We start from the raw sequence: 21,487 nt of genomic DNA, 5'->3' as shown, positions 1-21,487 counted from the left end.
TTCCCATCTGCACAGCAGTGCTGCAGCCAGGGGCCAACTGACCCGGTTCACATACCCATTCTGCCACTTTCTCTCTCTCTCTCTTTTTTTGACAGTGCCCGTGGCAGGTAGAAGTTCCTGGGCCAGGGATAGAACCTACGCCATAGCAGTGACCGGAGCCGCAGCAGTGACAACTCCAGACCCTTCACCACTAGGCCACCAAGGAATTCCTGCCATTTTCTAGCTGTGTGTCTCTGGGGGAGGTACTTAAGCCATCTGTGCCCCAGGTTTTTATCCATCAATGAGGTTAAACTCAAAGAGTTGTTGTGATGATCAAACGAGGTAATGTATGCCAAGCTCTCAGCCCAGCGCCTGGCAGACTGAAAGGCCCAAGAGGTATCAGAGTCATTATCACCATCAGGGCGCACTGACTGTACTTATGGAAGCAATTTCTCCTGCCTCCCGTATCCACCCACGCTCTTGCTTTGGCCAATGGGACAGATGCAGTGAAAGCAGAGGCTTGAAAACTTAAATGAAGGCAGAGAAAACCTTTCTACTCTTTCGTCCCCTCTTTTTTACCTGCCGCTGTCAAGAGCCCAAGTGCAGCCTGGCCGGCTGGAGGCACAGAGTCGGCGTGGAGGACAGCAGCACCATCCCAGCCAAGATCTAGAGCCACCAGCTGACTTCCCGGCCAACCGTGAACGGGAGTGAGCCAAACCCAGGTCTAGAGAAATTACTCAGCTGACTTCTACATGGGCAGAAAATTACAAACCACTGTTTTCTCAAATCACTAAATTTGGGGCTGGTTTGTTACACAGCAGTCACTGATGGATACAATCACCACCCCATTTTACAGAGGAGAAAATCTAGTCCCTGAGAGGTTAAGACACTCGCCTCTGGCTGGTAAGAGATGAGGCAGCACTAGTATCCTGCCGCACAGCTCCAGCCCTGGAGGGAGGGGCTGGCCCTCTCCCAGCCTTCGCCCTCTCTCTGCCCCTGCCCTCTCTCTGCATATCTCCCTCTGTATGTTTCTGTGTGTCTCTCTGTGTTGCCCTCCCTTCCTCTCCCCTCCCTCCTGCCCTCCCTTTTTCTCACACGCCCACACAAGCATCAGGAGCCTCCTGGGGCGGCCAAGGATGACCGTGGGACACGAACCAGGTACAGGGTGTGACAGGTCAGGCAGGACAGATGAAGACGGAGACGTGGTGTCCGGAACCCTCAGGACAGGACCCCAGGGGTGAGGGACGAGGGCACATCAGGCTCCGCCCTAGAACTGCTCCTGGAGGATGGTGAGGAACACACCTCCTGACACCTGAAAATGGCCCATCATCTCAGCCACTGGGGACCACCCGCAAGCAGCCACAGTGCCAATGTGTTGTGTCCCCAGGGACAGGTCTCCTGCCCTCCGTGGACACAGCGGGGTCCTCAAGGAGGGCCTCTGCTGGCCTGGGCATCTCAGGCAGCTGTGGCTGACAATGGTGGCACCTCTTTCCCAGTCTCCTCCAGATTCCCTCTGCGACAATTCACCATCACTCAGGCAATTCCAGGCCCCAAGTAAGGGGGATGGAGCTCTCACCCGTGGCTGGCACAGGCTGCCTCTGCCCACACTGCGTCAGCTGCCCTTCCAAAGTGCTTGGCTCAAAACAGGGAGGTTTCTACCCCGACTCTCGGAGTCTGAACAGGAGAGCCTATAGTCAGACTCACTGCAGGACTTCCCAGGCAGAGAGGGTAAGATGTGACTGCACACGGTTGACAGCCCACATCTCAGTACAGCAAGGAGGCCTGTGCCCAATTCCAGGGCACTAAACACCGATGTTTAACCCTGGCGCCTCTGTGCCAGGTCCCTTTCGTTCCCCATGAGCCAAAAAAGCACAGGCTGGACAGGAGTGGGCATGGCTGAAAGGTTCAGTTTCCAGGACTAGATGGGCTTCAATTTCAGACATACTGTCCCCTCCCTGCTAGCTGCGTTGCCTCAGTCATGTGCATTCAACACCCAGGCCTCAGTTTTCTCATCTAGGAAATGGGCATGGAGCAAATAGGACCTCCTTTGCAGGGCTTTTGACTAGCCCAGCAAATGTCAGATTTGGTGATTGAATTGTCTTCTCTTAAAGATGGCAAACGTCTCCACAGTCTAAGGAGGCCAAGAGGGGCGGAAGGACCACACAGAGAGACCCTGGGTGCCAGCGAAGGGCCAGGGGGTGGGTAGCCTGTTTCTACAAGACAAGAGATGGGCCAGAAAATGGGAGACTAACTTCTGGGAGGACAGCTGGGTCCCAGTGAACCTCTGACCCGCCAAAGCCACTGGGGGAGGGGACCCCTTTCCCTCTGTGGCCACCAGCCCTGCAGGATAAAAGGACATAGCGCCCTGGCCCTCCAGGTGGCCTTCAGCACAAGGCCAGAGAGACCCAGAGAACACTGTGGGCTGTGCTGCCTCTAACTGAGACCTGGGTGGGATGGGAAGACCCCTGGCCCAGAGCCGCCTCAGGAGGCTGTTGGTTGCCATGGCAATGGGTCCCTGGGCTGCTCCCGCTGCAAGGCTTGTGGGTGGGTCGGGGGTGAGGAAGGATCATGACACATCCTGGGCGGGTGCTGAGGGGAGGGCAGGGCCAGAGGAGGTCCCCCCAACACCGCCCTCACCACCTGCAGAGGGGGCTGCACAAGGCCTTCTTCTGTCCCACAGAGTGGCTGTGAGGCCACCTTGGCCCTCACAGGCCACAGCAGCTTTCTCTGCTCCCTCCCTGGATTCAACACCCTGCAGGGAGACACAGGACCTGCCACAGACCCCAGAGGAGCGCAGACCCCAGAGGAGCGAGGCAGGGGAACTGGGGTTCAAGCAGGAAGGCCCGCCCCCTCCACGCCTCTACTTCCTCTTCTAGAAATGGGGGCACAGATGAGTAATCAGAGGGCAGAAAGGGAGCACAAAGGGGAGGATGTGCCAGACTGTCACGTCCCAGACAGAAACGACTAAGAAAGAGGAGCTGGGTCTCAGGGAGAAGGAAGCGGGGGGGGGGGGGCTTCCCTCCAGGCCTGACTGTAGGCAGCCAGCCAGCGGGGGGCCAAGAAGGGCCAGCAGCCCTGGGTGGACGGGATGGCCAAGAAACGAGGTGTCAACTCTGCCCCTCAACCCTCTGGTGACATCGTGTTCTTAAAATAACACCTCTGAACAGGAAGGAAACGAGTGACTCAAAGCAGCGGTAGGGAGAGGAGGTAGGGTCTGCGGCTGCCCACCCCCTTGCCCTGCTGCCTGCTCCTCCGGGCCAGACCTGGTCCCTAGGGTGCAGGGATGGAGGACCGAGCCCCGCAGAGCCCCCCGCCTGTGCTGTTCATTGTCTTTCTTTCCCACACAAATTTCTCCAGGGCCTGTGCCTGCCTCCTGGGAGGTGACAGAGTGCCCATCACTGTGGGAGAGGCAGCAGCACCTTCCTTGGCTGAAAGCTCCCTGAATGCAGGTATGAGACTCCAGGAAGGATTCCCAGTGACCGGAGACCCGGGGTCAGCAGCAGCAGGCCCCGCTCCTGGCCTGAGCTCAGGCCCCCAGGGGACATGAAGCAGCCCCTGCTGAGGGAGCACCTTGGGGCCGCCTCTGCTTGGAGGACACCTCTGGCCACTCAGGCCTCAGTGTGACCAAGGCAGATGGCAGAACTATGCAGAAGTGGTCGGCTGCCCCGGGGGCCCAGCACACCTCCACCCCCTCATCTCTTGCTGTGTGACCCTGTGCAAAGCACTGTCGTCTCTGATCCTCACTGAAAAAAATGGACATATAAGGCCTGACACACAGTAGGTGCCCTGTCCATAGCAGTCCCCTCTCCAGCCCCATAGAAGGCCACCGAGCCAGGAGCCTACTGACTTCAAGAAGACTCCGGTGACAGCCAGGCAGCCCCACCAGACACTCCAGACCTTGGCCTCCTGTGCCACCAGGCTGGAGGGTGCTTCCACTCTGAGACCCCCAGGCAGAGGATGACCTCCTTGCCCACGATGACCCAGGAGAGTCACTGAGGCTGTGAGCCCAGCGGACGCCGTTCTCCCTCACTGGCACACCTCCTGCCTCCAGACCCAGGCATCTCCCTTCACGCTCCATCCCCTCTTCAGGAGCCCCTGGGACTGATGAGGTCGGGAAAGATCGGAGGGACAGCCTCCAGGTCTGGAAAGGGCTGGGTGCCACCTCTAGCCATGCAATCCCCACCCCAAGAAGAGGAGACGGGCAAGCAGCAGCTTCCCGGTGGGAACAGGAAACAGTGCAACGACTCGGGAAAACTGTCTGGCAATGAATTCCTCAAAGATGCTAAACACAGAATGAACATGATCCAGCAGGTCCAGACCTGGGGATCTGCCCAAGAGAAAGGAAAACGCACATCCACACAGAAACTTGTACATGTAACGTTCACAGCCACTTGATTTATAACAGCCAAGAGCAAAGCCACCTACTGCCTATCTTCGGATAAACTGCATGGGGTTTGCGGAGCTCCCACTGTGGTGCAACGGGATTAGCGGCATCTTGGGAGCACTGGGATGCAGGTTGGAGCCCCAGCCCTCGCACAGTGGGTTAAGGATCTGGTGCTGCCGTGGCTGCAGCTTAGGTCGTAACTGTGGCTCAGATCTGATTCCTAGCCCAGGAGCTCCATATGTGGGTGGGGTGACCAAAAAAAAAAAAAAGAAAAAACGAAAAACGGAATGAGGTCCATCCATTCCACAGAATACAATTCAACCAGAAAAAGGGATGAAGCACCAAGACGGGCTGCCACGTGGATGCACCTTAAGAACAGGATGCTGAGTGAGAGAAGCCAGACACAAAAGGCCACAGATACAAAACGCCCAGAAGAGTCAAATCCATAGAGACAGAAAGCAGATCTGTCGTTGGCTGGGAGGGGAGGGGAAAGGGATGGGAAGTAGAGGGAGGGGAGATAAGGAGGTGACAGATCGGAGAACAGAGTTCTTTTTGAGATGCTGAAATGTTCTAGAATTGATCGTGGAGATGGTTACACACATCTGTGAATATACTGAAAACCACTGAACTGTACTCCTTAAATGGGTGAATTGTTGGCACATGGATTACATCCCAATAAAGCTTAAAAAAAGGCTGCTAGAGACATCTCAGAAATCATGCCCGATGGGAAGAAAGACTGTAGCCTGGGAGCCCGTTCTCATCCCAGGAGGGGCACTGGGCCTGGCCCCTGAACCATAGGAGGCCCCCCCAAAGCCCCTGTCTGGCTCTGCCCCCTGAGAGAACTGGGGCAGGAGGGGCACAAGGCGGGGGGCAGAAAGAGGCCAGCTGCTCACAGTCCCTCAGTGGCCTAAGTAACAGACAGACCCCAGGCTGGGGAGCAGCTGTCAAGGCAGAAAAAACTCCAGAGCCAATGGCTCCACCCTCCTAAGTGTCCAGGACGGCTAACTGCTTACCAGAGGACACGGGCTGTGCTAAGTGAGCCTTTTCCGTGCACCATTTCATTGGTCCTTCATCAAGATCCTTGGCTTTCCCATTTCACAGATGAGAAAACCGAGTCCCTTTCCCAAGGCCACTCAGCAAACACACGGCAGAGCCAAGCTTAAAATTAGGCTCTGGGAGTTCCTGTCGTGGCTCAGTGGTTAACGAATCCAACTAGGAACCATGAGATTGCGGGTTCGATCCCTGGCCTTGCTCAGTGGGTTAAGGATTCGGCATTGCCGTGAGCTGTGGTGTAGGTTGCAGATGTGGCTCAGATCCTGCGTTGCTGTGGCTCTGGCATAGGCTGGTGGCTACAGCTCCGATTTGACTCCTAGCCTGGGAACCCCCATATGCCGTGGGAAAGGCAAAAAAGACAAAAAAGACAAAAAAAAAAAGGCTCTGAACACACAAGGCTTTATTTGCGCCCCACAGCACAGACCTGCCATGTGCACAGGGACCCTCACACACTGGGGCCAGGCACTGTGTGTGTGCAGGTTAGCAGTGTACCCACGTGCTGCCCTTGCAATTCTGTGCTCACCTGCTCAGTGGGACAGTCACTAGTTCCAGACAGGCAGGCAGGCAGGCGGGCAGGCATTCTGGCTATTTCTCCCAGGCTACCGGCCCACAGTTTCCATGCTCCCCTTGCTTCCTATCTCTGGTGACACATAAGGGGACGGATGCCTGAGAGAGAAGAGGCCGGGTCTGCTTCCCAGCTCTGCTGCTGACATGACCTCTTCCCGTCAGTAAAATGACGCTGACTACATGACTAATAATAATAACAACTAACGCTCAGCACTTACTGTCCATCAGGCACTGTGTTCAGTGCTTTACAAAAATATATACAGTTAATTGTCACTATGACCCAATGAGATATGTGTTACTATGAGTCCTAGTTTACTGATGAGGAAACTGAGGCACACTCAGGGTCACACGGCTTTTTTTTTTTGGTCTTTTTAGGGCTGTTTCCACGGTATATGGAAGTTCCTCGGCTAGGGGTTGAATCAGAGCTGTAGCTGCTGGCCTACACCACAGCCACGGCAACACCAGGTCCTTAACCCACTGAATGATGTCAGGGATCAAACCCGTATCCTCATGGATACTAGTTGGGTTTGTTATCACTGACCCATAGTTCCTCACATATCTGTTCCTCTATTAAGGAACAGATCTCAGAGTTGAACTCAGATCATCTGGCCCAGAGTATGGGCTTCCTACACGAAGCCAAACCAAATGGGTTGGACTCCAACGTGTCAATCTTGCAGCCTGACTGGCCAGAGTTGGGAGTATAGCTGGAGTGTCTTTGCTCCACTACCTCCCCCCAGCGCGGCCTGGCCCACCTACCGGCCGCTATCTGCCAGTCCCTCTTATCAGGAGGGTGGATTTCCTGCCTCCTCCAGAAGACAGGGCAGCGCCTGGCAATAGCCAGACTTCCTCCTTCCCTCCGCACCCACCTGCCGCCCCTGCCCACCTCTCCAGCCAACCCCCCACCCCGTCCCCCAGCTCACCAGCTCCACCTGGGGCCCCAGGCCTTCCAGAATCCGATGCGCAGCCTCGGCCTTCTTCTGCAGGGTGACGGAGAAGAGGAGGAATTAAAAACAGAAAAAAATCCTAACACACACACACACACACACACACACACAGAGGGAACAGATTATAAATAGAGGCCTCTCGGAACAGCAGGCAGCTGCCCAAGCCAGCACGACTGTCCAGGCCTGGGGGGCGGGAGGGGCCAGGGTCCCCCTGCAAGCCCTCCCCAGGCTGGTGACAAACACAGAGGGCCTGAACATCCCCGCAGAGGCCCTGGCAAGCCCGCCAAGTTTCGATGCGAACAAACGCACCCTGTTCTCTGGCGCCTGCCCCCCAAAGCCCCCAGCCCAACGCCCTCCTCGTGGCCCGAGGCGGGCACAGCTCCTTGCCAGCTGCCGACACTGCCAGGCCCAAGAGGCCTTCCTCCGCCTTGGAAACTGGCTGGGTGTCTACAATTACCTCAGAGCTGGTGCCGCCAGCGCGGGGGAGGGGGGAGGGCAAGATAGAGGCGCTGGGAGATACCCTTTCTAGGATTCTTGTATTTCACAATCATGTGACTCTTTCTGAGCTGCCCTGGGGCCTCCCCGCCTCCCTCCCCACTCACAACCGGGACTTATTAGGAAAACAGGAACATATGGCAGAAAGGGCCGGGTGGCTGCGAATTCAACAGGCTGGACCTCAGGGCCTCTGGCCGTGAAGGCGGACATTGTATCTTGGCCAGGCCCCCAGCCTGGGACCAGGAGGGCCTGGCCAGCCATGCTGGCCAGGAGACAGGGTGGACAGAGAGCTGCAGAAGGTGGCTGCAGGGAGTCTCTGTTGGCTGGAAAATGGGGTGCCCACAGCACACATGTGGGAGACCCAAGTCCTGCCCGACACCCAGGAAAGGCTGGGTGCCCCCAACTCAGCCAAACACGGAGACCATCCAGGACTAGCGCAGGCTGGCAGGCTGGGCCATGCAGGACACAGTCGTCAGAGTGAAACCGCTCCCCAGGGAGCCCCAAATCCAGACTCACTAAGTGGGGGGGTGACCCAGAGCCTTAGGAATGTGGCTGATAACAGAATCCGAGGTACAGGCTTCAGGTGTTGCAGCAGGGAGGAGAGGCAGCCTCCCCGTCCCCAGCCCCCACAACACAGAGTAGGTATGTAGGTGGGCTCAAGCTGGCACCTAGAACTAGCTCCGCCTAGAGCCCTGGGCCCAGCCCACCCAAGAACAAGCCATGATCTCGGCCCCCTTTGTGCTGAGCCAAAACCCGGAGAGCAGCAGCCTCAGGGTGTGGCTGGAGGCCAGAAAATCAGGGGGCAAATTATTATTGGAAGGACTGCCATTTTTTTAAGCACCTACTATGAGCCAAACATCAAGCACAAAGCATGTTATTAATACCTGAAGCACACACAACATGAAGTGAGGCAGATATATGAAGTATCCCCATTTGGGAGATCCCGTCGTACCTCAGTGGAAATGAATCGGGCTAGGATCCATGAGGACGCAGGTTCAACACCTGGCCTCGCTCAGTGGATTAAGGATCCGGCGTTGCTGTGGCTGTGGTGCAGGCCAGTGGCTACAGCTCTGATTCAACCCCCCAGCCGGGGAACCTCCATATGCCACAAATGGGGCCCTAAAAAGCAAAAAAAAAGAAGAAGTATTCCCATTTAACAGATAATGAAACTGAAGCACAGAAAGATGAGGTCAGGAAAAGTCATCCTTCTGATCTCCAGGCTCTAAGAAGGATGACAAGGGCTGGCCCCGTCCAGGGACTCCACTGGGTTGTGTCTTGCATCTTCTATGAGGTGGGGAAGGTACCAGCCTGAAAGTCAGCACAGATCACCCAGCCCTGGCCATACCTTAAAGCCAGAAAGTGTCAGCATGGAGTATGGAAGCTGGAAGAATTCCTTAGTTGGGCCAACTGAAAGACTGGGTATAGGGTGGGGAGGGCACAGGGTAGCCCCCCAAACATTTGATCACCCACTCTGTATTAAGCACTGGGGCATGAAACAAAATGAATGCTCTCTGGCCTCTGCCCACAATAAACCAGTCTAGTGGGCAGTTGGTCAAAAGCAGTGATAGCAGGTATTCAGGCAGAAAAAGGTACACATGTGTACAAAGGAGGCATTAAGCATGGCAGGAGTCACTCTCTCCAGAAAGGTAACAGGAAGGATACATGAGTTGGCTTTTGAGGGATGAATAGGGGTTTGTGCGCAACATGAGGCTCTGTGGGGATCAGAAGCAACTGCCCATCTAGATAAAGGGGTGATGCCAAGGAGTTCCTGTTGTGGCTCAGTGGTTAACGAATCCGCCTAGGAACCATGAGGTTGCAGGTTCGATCCCTGGCCTTGCTCAGGGGGTTAAGGATCTGGCGTTGACATGAGCTGTGGTGTAGGTCGAAGACATGCCCTGGATCCCAAGTTGCTGTGGCTGTGGCGTAGGTCGGCGGCTACAGCTCTGATTAGACCCCTAGCCTGGGAACCCCCATAAGCCAAAGGAGCAGCCCTAGAAAAGACAAAAAAAAAGAAAAAAAGGGGTGATGCCAAAAACAGGAAGGGCAGAGCTGGAGCAACTATGTCCTATGAACCAGAGTGGATTCCAACTTCACTTTTTCACTGTCTCAGAAACACAGGCACCTGGGGAGGGGGCTTCCAGCAGCCCCTGAAGAAGATAGCAGGGAGGAGCCCCTTCCTGACCCACCAAAGCCCAGGTGACCCGGTGCACCCCAAGTATCCAGCTCCCCTTCACACACAAGGTATGAAAGCTCCTTCGCTCCCTAGCAGGGCTTCCCCCTGCTCCACTCCAAGGCCCTGGGCAGTCCTCAGGTCTTTTAAGCTGCAATTCCATTTCCAAAAGGTGGCACGCCTACCATTCACCCAAAAGAAACCCATCATGGAACAGTCCTAAAGATTCTGCAGCACTGGAAAACACGAGAGCGAGGCGGACAGGAACAAGGCTACAAGGCCAGCCAGCCTGGCTCAAACCCACTTGCCTACTGTGTGGTCTTGGGCAAGTCCCTTCACCAACCTTGAACCTCAGCTTCCTCACCTATGAAATGGGGATAAGAGCACCATCCCAAGTGGCTATTAGAATTAAATCAGGACCTGGCACATGAAAGGTGCTAGGGAAGGGCTGGCTGTTCTTTTTTTTTTTTTTTTTTTTGTCTTTTTGTCTTTTTGCCTTTTCTAGGGCTGCTCCCACGGCATTTGGAGGTTCCCAGGCTAGAGGTCTAATCGGAGCTGTAGCCACCGGCCTACACCAGAGCCACAGCAATGTGGGATCTGAGCTGCGTCTGCGACCTACACCACAGTTCACGGCAACACCGGATCCTTTAACCCACTGAGGGAGGCCAGGGATCAAACCCACAACCTCATGGTTCCTAGTCAGATTCGTTAACCACTGCACCACAATGGGAACTCCAGGGCTGGCTATTCTTATCATTGCTTGAATAATGACAAAGCCATGGCTCACATCAGGTGGCCCCCTACAGGTGCCAGGCCTGGATCCTCTACAAGACCCATGGGTTTGGGTTCCTATAGGAACCCTCTACGGAAGCTTCTAGCATCAGCCCCATTTACATACACAAAAAGGCCGGGACAGGCAGGTCCTAAAGTGGCTCGCCCACCTCCTCACATCTTCCTGGGGATACTTCTCCACCTCACTCCACCACACCCCCTGGCTCCCAGCTTCTCTGGAATAGCCTAAGGGAATCTGCTGCTCAGTTCTGGGAGCGGGGTCGGGGCGGCGCTTTCTCTCTACATCTGCCCATCAGGGGCCCACGTCTGCGAGTCCCCTCTGCTCTAAACTTCAGCAAGTTACTTCACTCGTCTGGGCCTGGGCCAGCTCTCCCTGTGGGCAGGGGGACCAAAGCCTCACCTGGACTAGCCCCCTGACCTGCCCCCCGCCCCTTAGAGCCATTCTAGCTCCTCTGCTACCTATTCCAGCCCGAGCTCCGGACCTCACCCTCCTCAACTGCAGAGTGAGGGCAGCAGCACCGACCCACCCAGCCAGGAAGCCCAGGACTCCAGCATCTCTCTCTAGGCCACACCGCCCTCCTCTCCACACCACGTCCATCTGGCAAGTGCTGCCACATTACCATTACAGGGCAGCAGTCACCCCCTGAGGTGTAGCTTCTATACCAGTCTGGACCCGCAGCCTAAAGACCCCATCCAGAGCCCTCCCAAGTGTATGGTAGAGAGGACTAAGTGAGGGAAGCAGAATTCGTGGGTTCATTAGGACATCACTCCCTGCATGCGGAGGAATCTGGAGGAAGCCCTGGGCTCCAGAGCAGTTAAGATGGCCAAATGTGGAGGCAGAGGTAAGGGCCTGGCTGGGGACTGGGCCCAAGCCGCTGCTCCAAAAGCCCTGAATCACGATTCGGGTGGGACAGGGAGTCTGAAGCTGGGCATCAGGGTGCCTGGACCCCCAAAATGCACTATCAAATGCTTCACATTATTTATGACTGATAGAATTATTCATCTTTGTCTTGCTTAGTCCTAATCACATTGTATACACTTTGCTAGTAAGATGCTTAAGACCTAAGACCAAACAGCACTCGGGTCTTTCTCCGATTTCCTCATCACCCAGCAATCGGAAGCCCCTGCCTTCATGAATTCCGCCTCCTCACCATCTCTGGAATGGGCCAGAGTCCTCTCTATCGAAACTACCCTTTTACCTTTTCCCAGCAGTGCTCATTTGTGTGGACCTCGCTCATCTCCCCTAGGAAGTCTGCCTGGATTGCTGGCCGCCTTGGTTTCCTACAGTATCAGCGCCATGCAAATTGCCCCTTATTCACTCAGCCTTCTAGTGCAGACTAGTGCTGCTTATGTGTTTGTTTTATTCAAGCTCCAAGCCTGAGCATCCTCCCAGACCCACCAGACCTCCACCTCCCACCCCAGACACACTCCCTTTGAAGATCAAAGGAGACCTTGTCCCCTCTGTGAGCCATCGCCTGTGCTGTGACCCCCACCAAACGCCCCTCCTGGAGCAACAGCCTACCCACAGTTCCCAAGAAGCCTTTCCCAATCCTGGTCTCACTCCAGCCCGTTCCTGCCCCTTAGGGGTGTGGCAACCCTCCTCCTGCTCCACCATCTGCGAGCACGGGCTTGGCCCCACCCACGCAGGCAGCCCCCCTCCTCCGCCCCGCCCCGTCCCGTCCCCCTCTCCACCCCCATGCCTGCTGGCACCTTGACCATGTGCCCCGAATGGATAATGAGCCAGAGAGTCCAGTCTGCAGAAGAGCTGGGCAGGATCTGCCCAGCGGGAAGCTGCGTTTTCCAGCCGGCCAGGCATTTAGAGACAGACCCTTGTGTCTGCCTCTCAGAGGAACCAGCAGGGAAGGAAGGAGGATTAAAATTTAATCCGATTGATCCCCCAGGGGGTGGTTGGTTCTGGCTGCTCCTGCCCAAGGCATGAGGGGCCTCCCGCCCGCCAGGCCTTCAGTCCCCTAGGCTCAGCCCAGGCAGGGGGATGCCCCCGCTGACCTCCGCTAGGGCCAGAGGCCAGGCCCCACAACCCCAAAGCCAGAGGACTCTTCCGGGGGATGGGTCTCCCTCCCCTCTGCCATGCAATCATTTGTTCAGCAAATATTTAATAAGCACCTACTGTGTGCCAGGCGCTGTTCTAGGTGCTGAAGATCTAGCTGGGCAAGAAAGAGCTTGCTGCCCGCACAGAGATTCCATTCACAATAAACAAATTATATCCAGTGGGGAGAAGGGCAAAAGGTAAAATTAAAGCCAGGGAGAGGAGATGTTGATAGGTTTCCAGGATTAAACAGAAGGTCAAACAGGCCTCGCTGAAAAGGGAACACTTGAGCAAACACCTGAAGGAGTGAGAGAGCGAGCCCAATGGGCAAAGGGAGCTCTAGGCAGACGGTGCGGCCAGTGCAAAGGCCCTGGCGTTCCAGGAAGTACAAGTGTCCCTGGAGCTGGGGCAAGGCGAGGTGGCAGATGAGAGGAAAGAAAGGGGGATTGGGACACTGAGGGGCAAAATTCCTCAGATCTACAGCGTGCCTGTGTGTGGTGGCTCCCCCATCAGAAAGCCACCTACCCGGCCCTGAGCTGCCCAAGTGGGCTGGGGCCGAGGTCACCACAGTGCCCCCAGTGCCTGGAACAGGGGCAGGCCCAGAGCAAATGTTCAGTTACACAGACGAATGAATAAATGAATGGGTGGTTGTGCGAGATGCACTGAACTTACCAGGCAGAATCCCAGGAACGAGGGTTTGAATCCTAGCCAGCTACTCACTACCTGTGAGTGCCTGCAAGAAATCACTCACAGCTTCTGTTTCCTCATTTGAAAATACGGTGTTGGGGGCCAGGGGAAGGCCAGTGACTCATATAGACTCTCAAGCCCCCATCAGGATGAAATCAGCATAAATGGGCATAAAGCCCCCAGATTGTTCTCTGCTGGCCCCAACTTGGTAATCACCAGCCCAGGGTGGGGGTGGGGGGCGCACAGGCTGCATATGCCTCGCCAGCCTCCACTCCCTGCCTCTGACCTCTCCTTGGGAGAAGCCCCCTCCTCTATCTAGTCCCTGGGACAGGGTGAGGGTGGGACTGACTCCACCCCCAGACTCCAGCGGTGGGCCTAAGACCCAGCTCTGATCAATCAGTGCAGTCAAACCTCTGGCCTCATTATTGGCTGAGAAGTGAGTGTGTGTCTCCAGCCAGCCAATCAGAGCCAACCCTGAGATCTTTGCTGGGAGGAATTTCTGAGAGGGATAAGTGGGCCTAGAGTTGCTGGCAGACATTCCTAGATGTCCTGGGAAACCCCGCCTGGGAATGACACTGGCACAGAAAGAGTAGAGGTGGGGCCAGAGCCTTCCAAAACATCTTCATTGGAGCATCTGGATCCACATATACCTGAAGTAAACTAATACCAACTTTTAATACAAGATGCAATAACCCCCTCTTTAGCCTCAATCAGACTGAGCCGAATTTTTGTCTCTTATATCCAAGAGTCTTAATTTACTAGATCCTTCCTGATACAGCACTTTACAGTTTACAAAGCCCTTGCAGCCACCATCTCAGCCACATCAACTCTGTGACCTTAAGAATGAGCCCAGGACCCAGGGCAACCAAAGATCTGGAACTGAAATAAACCACCCACCCCATCAGGGCACAGGCTGGACTGGAATCCAGACCTCCTCCTCCTCTACTTCCACACCGCCCTCCAAGAGAAGCTACAGAAAATCGGAGCAGGAGGAGGTTGTAACTCTGGCAGCAAGATCGCCCTGGGTGAGACCCAGGAAGGTGTGTCTTAACTGCTGTTGCGGGAAGGGGAGTGCTGAGTCCAAGGAGCTGAAGAACAATGAGATCTGCAGCCACAGCTCTTTGGGGAGAAAGCGGTGAGACCTGGAGGGGATCCCCAAATTACTGCTTAGGCAAACTCTCAGGGAAATGGGGTGAGTGGCCAGGATGGGGTGGTGGAGCAAGCTTCCCACAGAGGGTACCAAAGGCTTGTGCCCTGGCGTCTGCCTGGCTAAGGAGAGCTGAGGGCTCCAGCCAGCTAGAATCTGACCACCCCCACAGGCTGGGTCCCCAGAAAGGGCCCAGGGCACTATGGTGACATCCTGGGCAAAGCCATCAATTTGCCTCCACAGCTGCTGAAGAAAACCATGCCTGCTCTCCCATCCAAGGATCGGGGAGGGTGGGCGAGGGGCTGCCTGGGGTGACATACTCAGTATCTCTGCATTTGTCCCCTCCGCCACAAGTTCCTAAAGCCAACTCAACTCTGGCTCCAACCCCCAGCCTCAAAGCCAACTTGCTATGCAGTCTCAGGTGGGTCACTTTCTCTCTCTGAGCCTTGACTTCTTTATGAATAAAATGGAGAGAATAATAGTACCTGTCTTATACATGCTTGGAGAGGATTAAATGAAGTCATGCAAAACATAAACAATAACAAGAAGAAAAGAATAATGATGACTATAACAATGACAAAAATTAGCAGTACCAGCTAGCACCTACATGGTGCCAGGTACTGTTCTAAAGGTGCTACATATGAAATCATTTAATCTCCACACCACAGTATAAGGTAGGTGCTATAATTATCATCATTTTGCTGGTGAGGAACATAAGTCAAAGCAATGCTTAAGTAATTTGTGCAAGGTCACAGAGCCAGGAAGTGGTAGAAATGGGATTTGAACCTGGACAACTGGCTAAAGTACATGCGGCCCCTTAGTTCTCTTGTCATTGTGATTGTTATTCATGTTACTTGGGGTAGAAGGGTCACCAGCCCTGCAAGGCCCAGCTCCCAGCTCCCAAGCCCCAGCAAATTCAGTCTCAGCCTGCATCCATTGCAGCTTCAAAAGGCAGAGGCATAGCTAAATTAGGTGATCCAGTAGTCCCTGCCTGGAGCATAAGGCACAGGTACCAACTGCATGTTCCCATCCAGGCTGGCCCTGGGACACCAGGCACTCCCCAGCTCCCACCTGGACTCTGAGCACTGATGCAGCAGCCAGGGTCAGACCCCACATCAGGGATAGCGGGGAAATATGACCAGGAGCCCAGAGCAGGAGAGGACCAAAGGGGCCAAGGCAGGGAGGAGAGGTCCTCCTTCTGTCACTCAAGGAACAATCCTTCTCTGGGCCTCAGTTTCCTCATCTATGAAATAAGGGAGAATACGCAGGCCATGAATACAGGCCTTGAGCATATTTGGAAAGAGTCAACTGTCAATCACTGAAGGTGAGTCCTTAGTGGCTTTATGGGAAGATGGGTAACTCACCACCTCACAGGACACCAGATTCCACTTTAGGGCAGCTCAAGCCTTATTAGTTTAACCCCTGGGAGACATTCTGCTCTTGGTACCCTAAGCCCCTCCCCTAAGACCAAGCCTCCTCCAGACACCAAGCAGCTGGCCTCCACAGATCCCTAGAAGCCCCGGTAGTCTGCTACAGAACCTGTGTTCTACCACCCCAAAAGCCCCTTCCAGGGCTAAATGTAAGCAGAGGCCGGTACTGATGAATCAGGCCCTGGGACTGATGGCCTATAGGTTCAAATCCCAGGTCCACCACTTCTCAGCTGTGTGACTTCAGACAAGTCACTTTATCTCTCTGGGCCTCAGTTTCTCCCTGTGTTCAATGGAAACAATCACTGTGCCTACCCTCTGAGGACTGCTACGTAAAAAACCTGGCCCATCACCTGAAAAGGAGAAGCTATTCAACTAATGTTTGCTGTTATGATGAATAATATTACTAGTGGCTACTGCATTACAGGAATTCTTCTACATGAGTCCCTAAGCTATTGCCATCCTTCCACAGATCAACTGGCCCCTAAAGCTCTCCTATGACCTAATGCCTGCATTTCTATTTGTATCTCACAGGCAACATCCACACCAGTCTGTGTGTCTCAGCAGAACAGAACACAGCCACACCAAGATGGGTCTCCACTAGCCGCCCCTCCTCCTCCCACTCACAAACCCAAGTCTGATGAGGGGTTGGAGGTTGTTCGCAGAGGTCCCCATTTCACAGATGGAAACACTGAGGCTGGGGGTGGAGAGAGCCAGACCCTTCACAGGGACACCTGCATCCCGCCTGGCAGCCAGCACACAGCAAGCAGAAGGTGGGGTGGGGGCTCCAGGGGGCGGAGTGGGGCATACCCGGTTCTCGTCGTAGATGATCTGCACCAGGCTGCGATGCTTCGACTCAATGGGCGGCGGTGACACAGGCTTCTCGGGCTCGGGTGGCTTGGCAGCCTCCTCCTCCAGCTGTTGCTGTGGGAAGCGGGGAGAGCATAGCGGTGAGCACGCCGGCGGGCGGAAGAGAGGCAGCACCCCCATGGCGGAGGGGCGGCCCCCATGCAGCCGGGCTGGTGGCCCCGCACAGGAAGTCAGGCTGCTAACCATTTCCTCTGAGTCACCCGCAGGGACTCCGAGCCCTGGAGGGCCTCTCTCAGCTCCCACGGGGAAGGGCCTGACCAGGGTCAACTCCAGACTCACAACCAGCCTTCCTGGGTTCAAGCCCAGCTTTGGTGAGCATAAGCAAGCAGCTTAAGCCCACTGTGCCTCAGCTTCCTCATCTGTAAAGTGGGCTTATTAACCCTGATGAGTTAATGCATGCACAGTGCAGACTGGGGACACGCTAAAGACCAACCACTAGCCATCATTACCACCACAAGTGCCGTCATCCTCAGGAGAGGCTGGAAACTCTGGGGCCAAACTGTTCAGACTGGAACCCTATTTCCCTATTTCTACTACTTACTTGCTATGTAACCCTGAGAAGCTGCTAAACTCCTAAACTTCACTTTTCTCATTTGGAAAATGGGGATAATTAAAGTTTCTATCCTAGAGTTGATATGAGGATGAAATGAGCAGATGCATGCAAAGCACTAAACACCTAACAACCAGCTTCTCATCATCGTCATTATCATCGTCATCTGCCTGTGGTCCTCACGCTGGACCCTCCTCCTCCAAACACCATTAAGGACCTCCCTTCATGCTACTGTCTGCTTTCTAGCAAAAAGAGAAAGCAAAGACCAGAGAGCTTAAGACACTGGCCCAAGGTCACACAGGAGGCCAAGGCCCAAGGGTACAATCTGACAGGGCATTTTGGGTGGGATGAGAACACTGTTCTTTGCACAGAAGGCTCACACATTGCACCCATGACAATTATGGAGCAAAAAGATAAAATAAAACCATTTTTTAAAATGACCATTATAAACTCAAAAAAAGGTGGTCACGAGGAGGGCAACACAGAAAGTGCCAGAAAATCCAGTTTTGGCTGCTGCGGGCACAAAGGCCTGGCTGGTTGAGCTGAGCTGCCTCAATGCCACAGTGACCCCTGATGGTGGCTTTTAGAAGGGCAGTTCGCATGGGGCAAAACAACTAAATCCCTCCAAAAAGGGCAAAACAAATTAAGCAAAGAAATGGAAGGAGTACCCAGCCAGAAAGGGAGGACAGAAAGGAGATTCCAACCAGTGGGTGAAGGTGGCCCTCCCTGAGGCACTAAAAGTGCAACACAAGTTACCACAGGGCCCAGCAATTCCATTCCTACTACAGACCCAAAGGATTGAGAACAGATGCTCAGACAAAAGCACACAGCAGCACTACTCCCGACTGTCAAAAGGAGACACACCAGACGTTCACCAACTGATGAATGGATAAACAAATGTGGTCGATCCATCCATATAGTGGAATATTATTCGGCAATAAACAGACTGAAGCCAATAGAGGCTGCGATGGGGGTGAACGCCGATGCTGAGTGAAAGCTGCTGGACACAGCAGACCATGTGTTTTATGATCCCGTTTATAGGAAATGTCCAGACAAATCCATAGAGACAGTAAGCAGGTTGGGGTTGGGGGGTTACTGCTGATGTGTATGGGGTCTCCTTTTTTGGTTGATGGAAATGTCCTAGAACTAGATAGAAGGGGGTAACTGCACCATGCCATGAATGTACTAAATGCCACTGCATTACTCATCCTACAATGAGTCATTTTATGTTTTGTGAATTTACCTTTAAAAAAAAAAATGCCAAAGGAGAATTTCTTTAAAAATCTGACTATTGAGGGCTGCTCTGGGCCCCCTGGGCTTCCGGCCGCAGTCAAAAGTGTACACACGACTCAGCCTCATCCCAAAGCCAGGTCTAGGGGGACTAAAGGTCCCCAAATGCCACAGGCCTTGGCGATGCCTGCCAGACTCCAACCAGGGCCTGCCTACCCCACACACTGAGTCGGCCTCCTGGAGACCCACAGACTGCCCCCCGGGTCTGAGACAGCTGAATGAGCCTCCATGACCAACCCAGCTGCTGGACCATCCTCAGCTCCCCCACCCCCCCACCCCCACCCCAGCAAGCAACAGCCCCAAGGCCTCTTGGAATCAACAACCCCCTACCCCTGTACATCTTCCAAAAATCCAGGAAGCATCTCTCACCAGCTTTCCCTCTACTGCCCATAGTGGGCAGGGTGGGCCCGTGAACCTATGCAGAGCCCACGCATCCTTACCTGGAGGGGATCAGGGCTGACCCTGCCTCCCCCAGGGTAAGCCAGATGCTCCCCAGAGTCAAGACACTGTCACATTGACTCAGTCAAGTTTTTCTCTATTTTTTTTTTTCTTTCTAGGGCCGTGCCTGCGGCATATGGAAGTTCCCAGGCTAGGGGTCAAATTAGATCTGCAGCTGCTGGCCTACCCCACAGCCACAGCAATACAGAATCCAAGACGCATGTGTGACCTACACTATAGCTCACAGCAACACTAGCTCCTTAATCTGCTGAGCCAGGGATGGAACCGGCATCCTCGTGGACACTAGCTGGTTCTTAACCCACTGAGCCACAGCAGGAACTCCTCGGTCAATAGTTTTTGAGGAGCAGCCACTACATGCCCGCACTGCTAGGGGCCCAGCAGGGAACAGGAGACAAGAACCCTGTTTTCACACTGTAGTTGTGAAAAGATCACTATGTCACAAAGCGAAATACTCATTAATTCAAATGGTGATGCCATCAAGCGGGGTGACAGGACAGAGCAGGGAGGGCAAACTTTTCTTGTAAAGACCCAGAAAGTAAATATCTTGGGCTTTGCTGGCCACATGGTCTCTGTTGTGACCACTCAACTCTGTAGTTGAATGACAAAAGCAGCCACAGACGATGCGCAAACAAATGGATGTGGCTAAGTGCCAATAAAACTTTATTTACAAAAACAGCATCAACCCAGATCTGGCTGGATTTGCTGACCCCTCAGGTAGAGGATGGCTGGGGAGGGGGAAGGGATATCTGAGCAGAAATGTGAAGATGCCCAGGAGGGAAGTATGAGAAGAGCCAGGAAAATGCAGATCATCAATTAACTGCCTATCAGTTCATAGTAAAAAGTAAAATTTTTAAGTATAATTAATCTTTATATTATACTTAGAAAGTATATTAGTATACTTTATATTATACTTTATATTATATTAAGATCCCCTCCTTACAACCCTATGAGATGACGTCCTGTCTGTGCCCATTTTACAGATAAGCAAACCGAGTCTCAGGGAGGTGAATGTTCCAAGGCAGAGCTAAGAGGCCCAGCTCACTCAGATTTCAGAGCCAGGGCCAGACTCACGTGATATTTTCCCCCACATTATGGATGAGGAAAGTGAGGCACAGAGAAGCAACTGCCCCCCCCAACATCACTGGACAGCCTGGCTGTAAATGCTGACCTCCCACCCATCGTTCCTCTGCCATCCAGTATGGTAGCCACTTGTGGTTATTCAAGTGTCAATTTCATTTAATACCAATTAAACTAAATTAAAAACTCAGGTCCTCAGCTGCACTAGGCACAGTTCAGGTGTTCAACGGTCATACATGGGTAGTGGCTATCATTCCGGACAGTGCAGATCCAAAACATTTCCGTCACCACAGAAAGTTCCACTGGACAGCACCACACAAAACAGCTCTCTTGTCCAACAAGAGTAAAGGGCATAAAAATGAGCCAGCACATGGCAATGCTCAGGGCACACTCACCACTACTCTTACTCCTAGTGTTATCTTCTCAGTGGCTGCTGCTGCTAGACCAGGAAATCAGATCTGCCATTTCCCCACCCAAACGCACCTGCTTCTTCTTCAGCTTGGAGATCTGCTGCTCCACCATGGTGATCTCACGGTCCACCCGGTCCATGTTCTGGATCAGCTCCTCCTTGGACAGCCTTGGAGGCACCAGCTCCAGCTCAGGGTCAACGTGCGGGGGGCTGGGAGGAGACACAGGCTCCAGCTTGCCTGTGAGGCTGCGGTCCTATGGTGGCAAGGAAACAAGTGTGGCATCAGACTAGGGGACACCCCCCCCCCAGCCAGCGATGCCCCCCAACACATGGCAAGTTTCTAGCCATGACTTAGGAGCCAGCACACCAGGCATCTGCAGGCTGGGCCCCACGTCCCAGGCATGGGGCTGCTCACTGATCCCACCTCCTTGCCTTTGCCCTGGCGGGTGTTTCCTTCCCAGCTTTCTGCACAGTCCAGATCCTTTCTCTCCTCCTCCTTCTGAGTTTTCCCAACCTCCCCAAGTCGTGAAGCCCTCCCTCTTCCCTTTTCCCTTAAGACTCCTCTCTTACTCCACTTACCCCGACTATGTCCTTCCACTGGACTAAACTCTTTTTTTTTTTTTTTTGGTCTTTTTGCCTTTTCTAGGGCTGCTCCTGCAGCACATGGAGGTTCCCAGACTAGGGGTCTAGTTGGAGCTACAGCTGCCAGCCTACACCACAGCCACAGCAACAGGGGATGTGAGCCGCGTCTGGGACCTACACCACAGCTCATGGCAACGCCAGATCCTTAACCCACTGAGCAAGGCCAGGGATTGAATCCGCAACCTCATGGTTCCTAGTCAGATTCACTAACCACAGCCACGACGGGAACTCCTAGACTAAACTCCTTGAGAGCAGGCACCAAGACCCAGAACCCCCAAACCCCTGAGGCCTGGCCTCAGATGACCCTCCATGAGCACTTATTCAAGATACTTAGTAAGTTACAGAATATCATACACAGAGCAAACCCCGTTTTGTAGAAAATATACACGGACACACAGGAAAACTAGGAGAACAGGATACATACATGCAAAAAGTAGTTACTGGGACAGCAGGAGAGAAGGGGGTATTTTCACTTCCTTCTTTCTATTTACCCCTGTT

The 21,487-nt window shown here is 54.0% G+C and overlaps 1 protein-coding gene across 27 annotated transcripts in view; it reads right to left on the bottom strand.

The window, feature by feature from the left end:
- Positions 1-21,487, bottom strand: part of NCOR2 (nuclear receptor corepressor 2) — a 228,297-nt gene that overhangs the window by 119,780 nt on the left and 87,030 nt on the right. For all 27 annotated transcript variants that reach the window (XM_047762226.1, XM_047762212.1, XM_047762205.1 and 24 more), the window contains 3 exons: positions 20,422-20,601; positions 16,503-16,616; positions 6,904-6,960 (listed from right to left, as the gene is read on the bottom strand). In XM_047762226.1, the coding sequence (XP_047618182.1) occupies positions 6,904-6,960; positions 16,503-16,616; positions 20,422-20,601 (351 nt within the window). The remainder of the gene's footprint in view (positions 1-6,903; positions 6,961-16,502; positions 16,617-20,421; positions 20,602-21,487) is intronic.

Source organism: Phacochoerus africanus, chromosome 15 (genome assembly GCF_016906955.1).
Source record: "Phacochoerus africanus isolate WHEZ1 chromosome 15, ROS_Pafr_v1, whole genome shotgun sequence".
NCBI classification, from domain to species: domain Eukaryota; kingdom Metazoa; phylum Chordata; class Mammalia; order Artiodactyla; family Suidae; genus Phacochoerus; species Phacochoerus africanus.
Note: the sequence above shows the minus strand (reverse complement) of the source record. Positions and strands in the feature narration are given on the sequence as shown.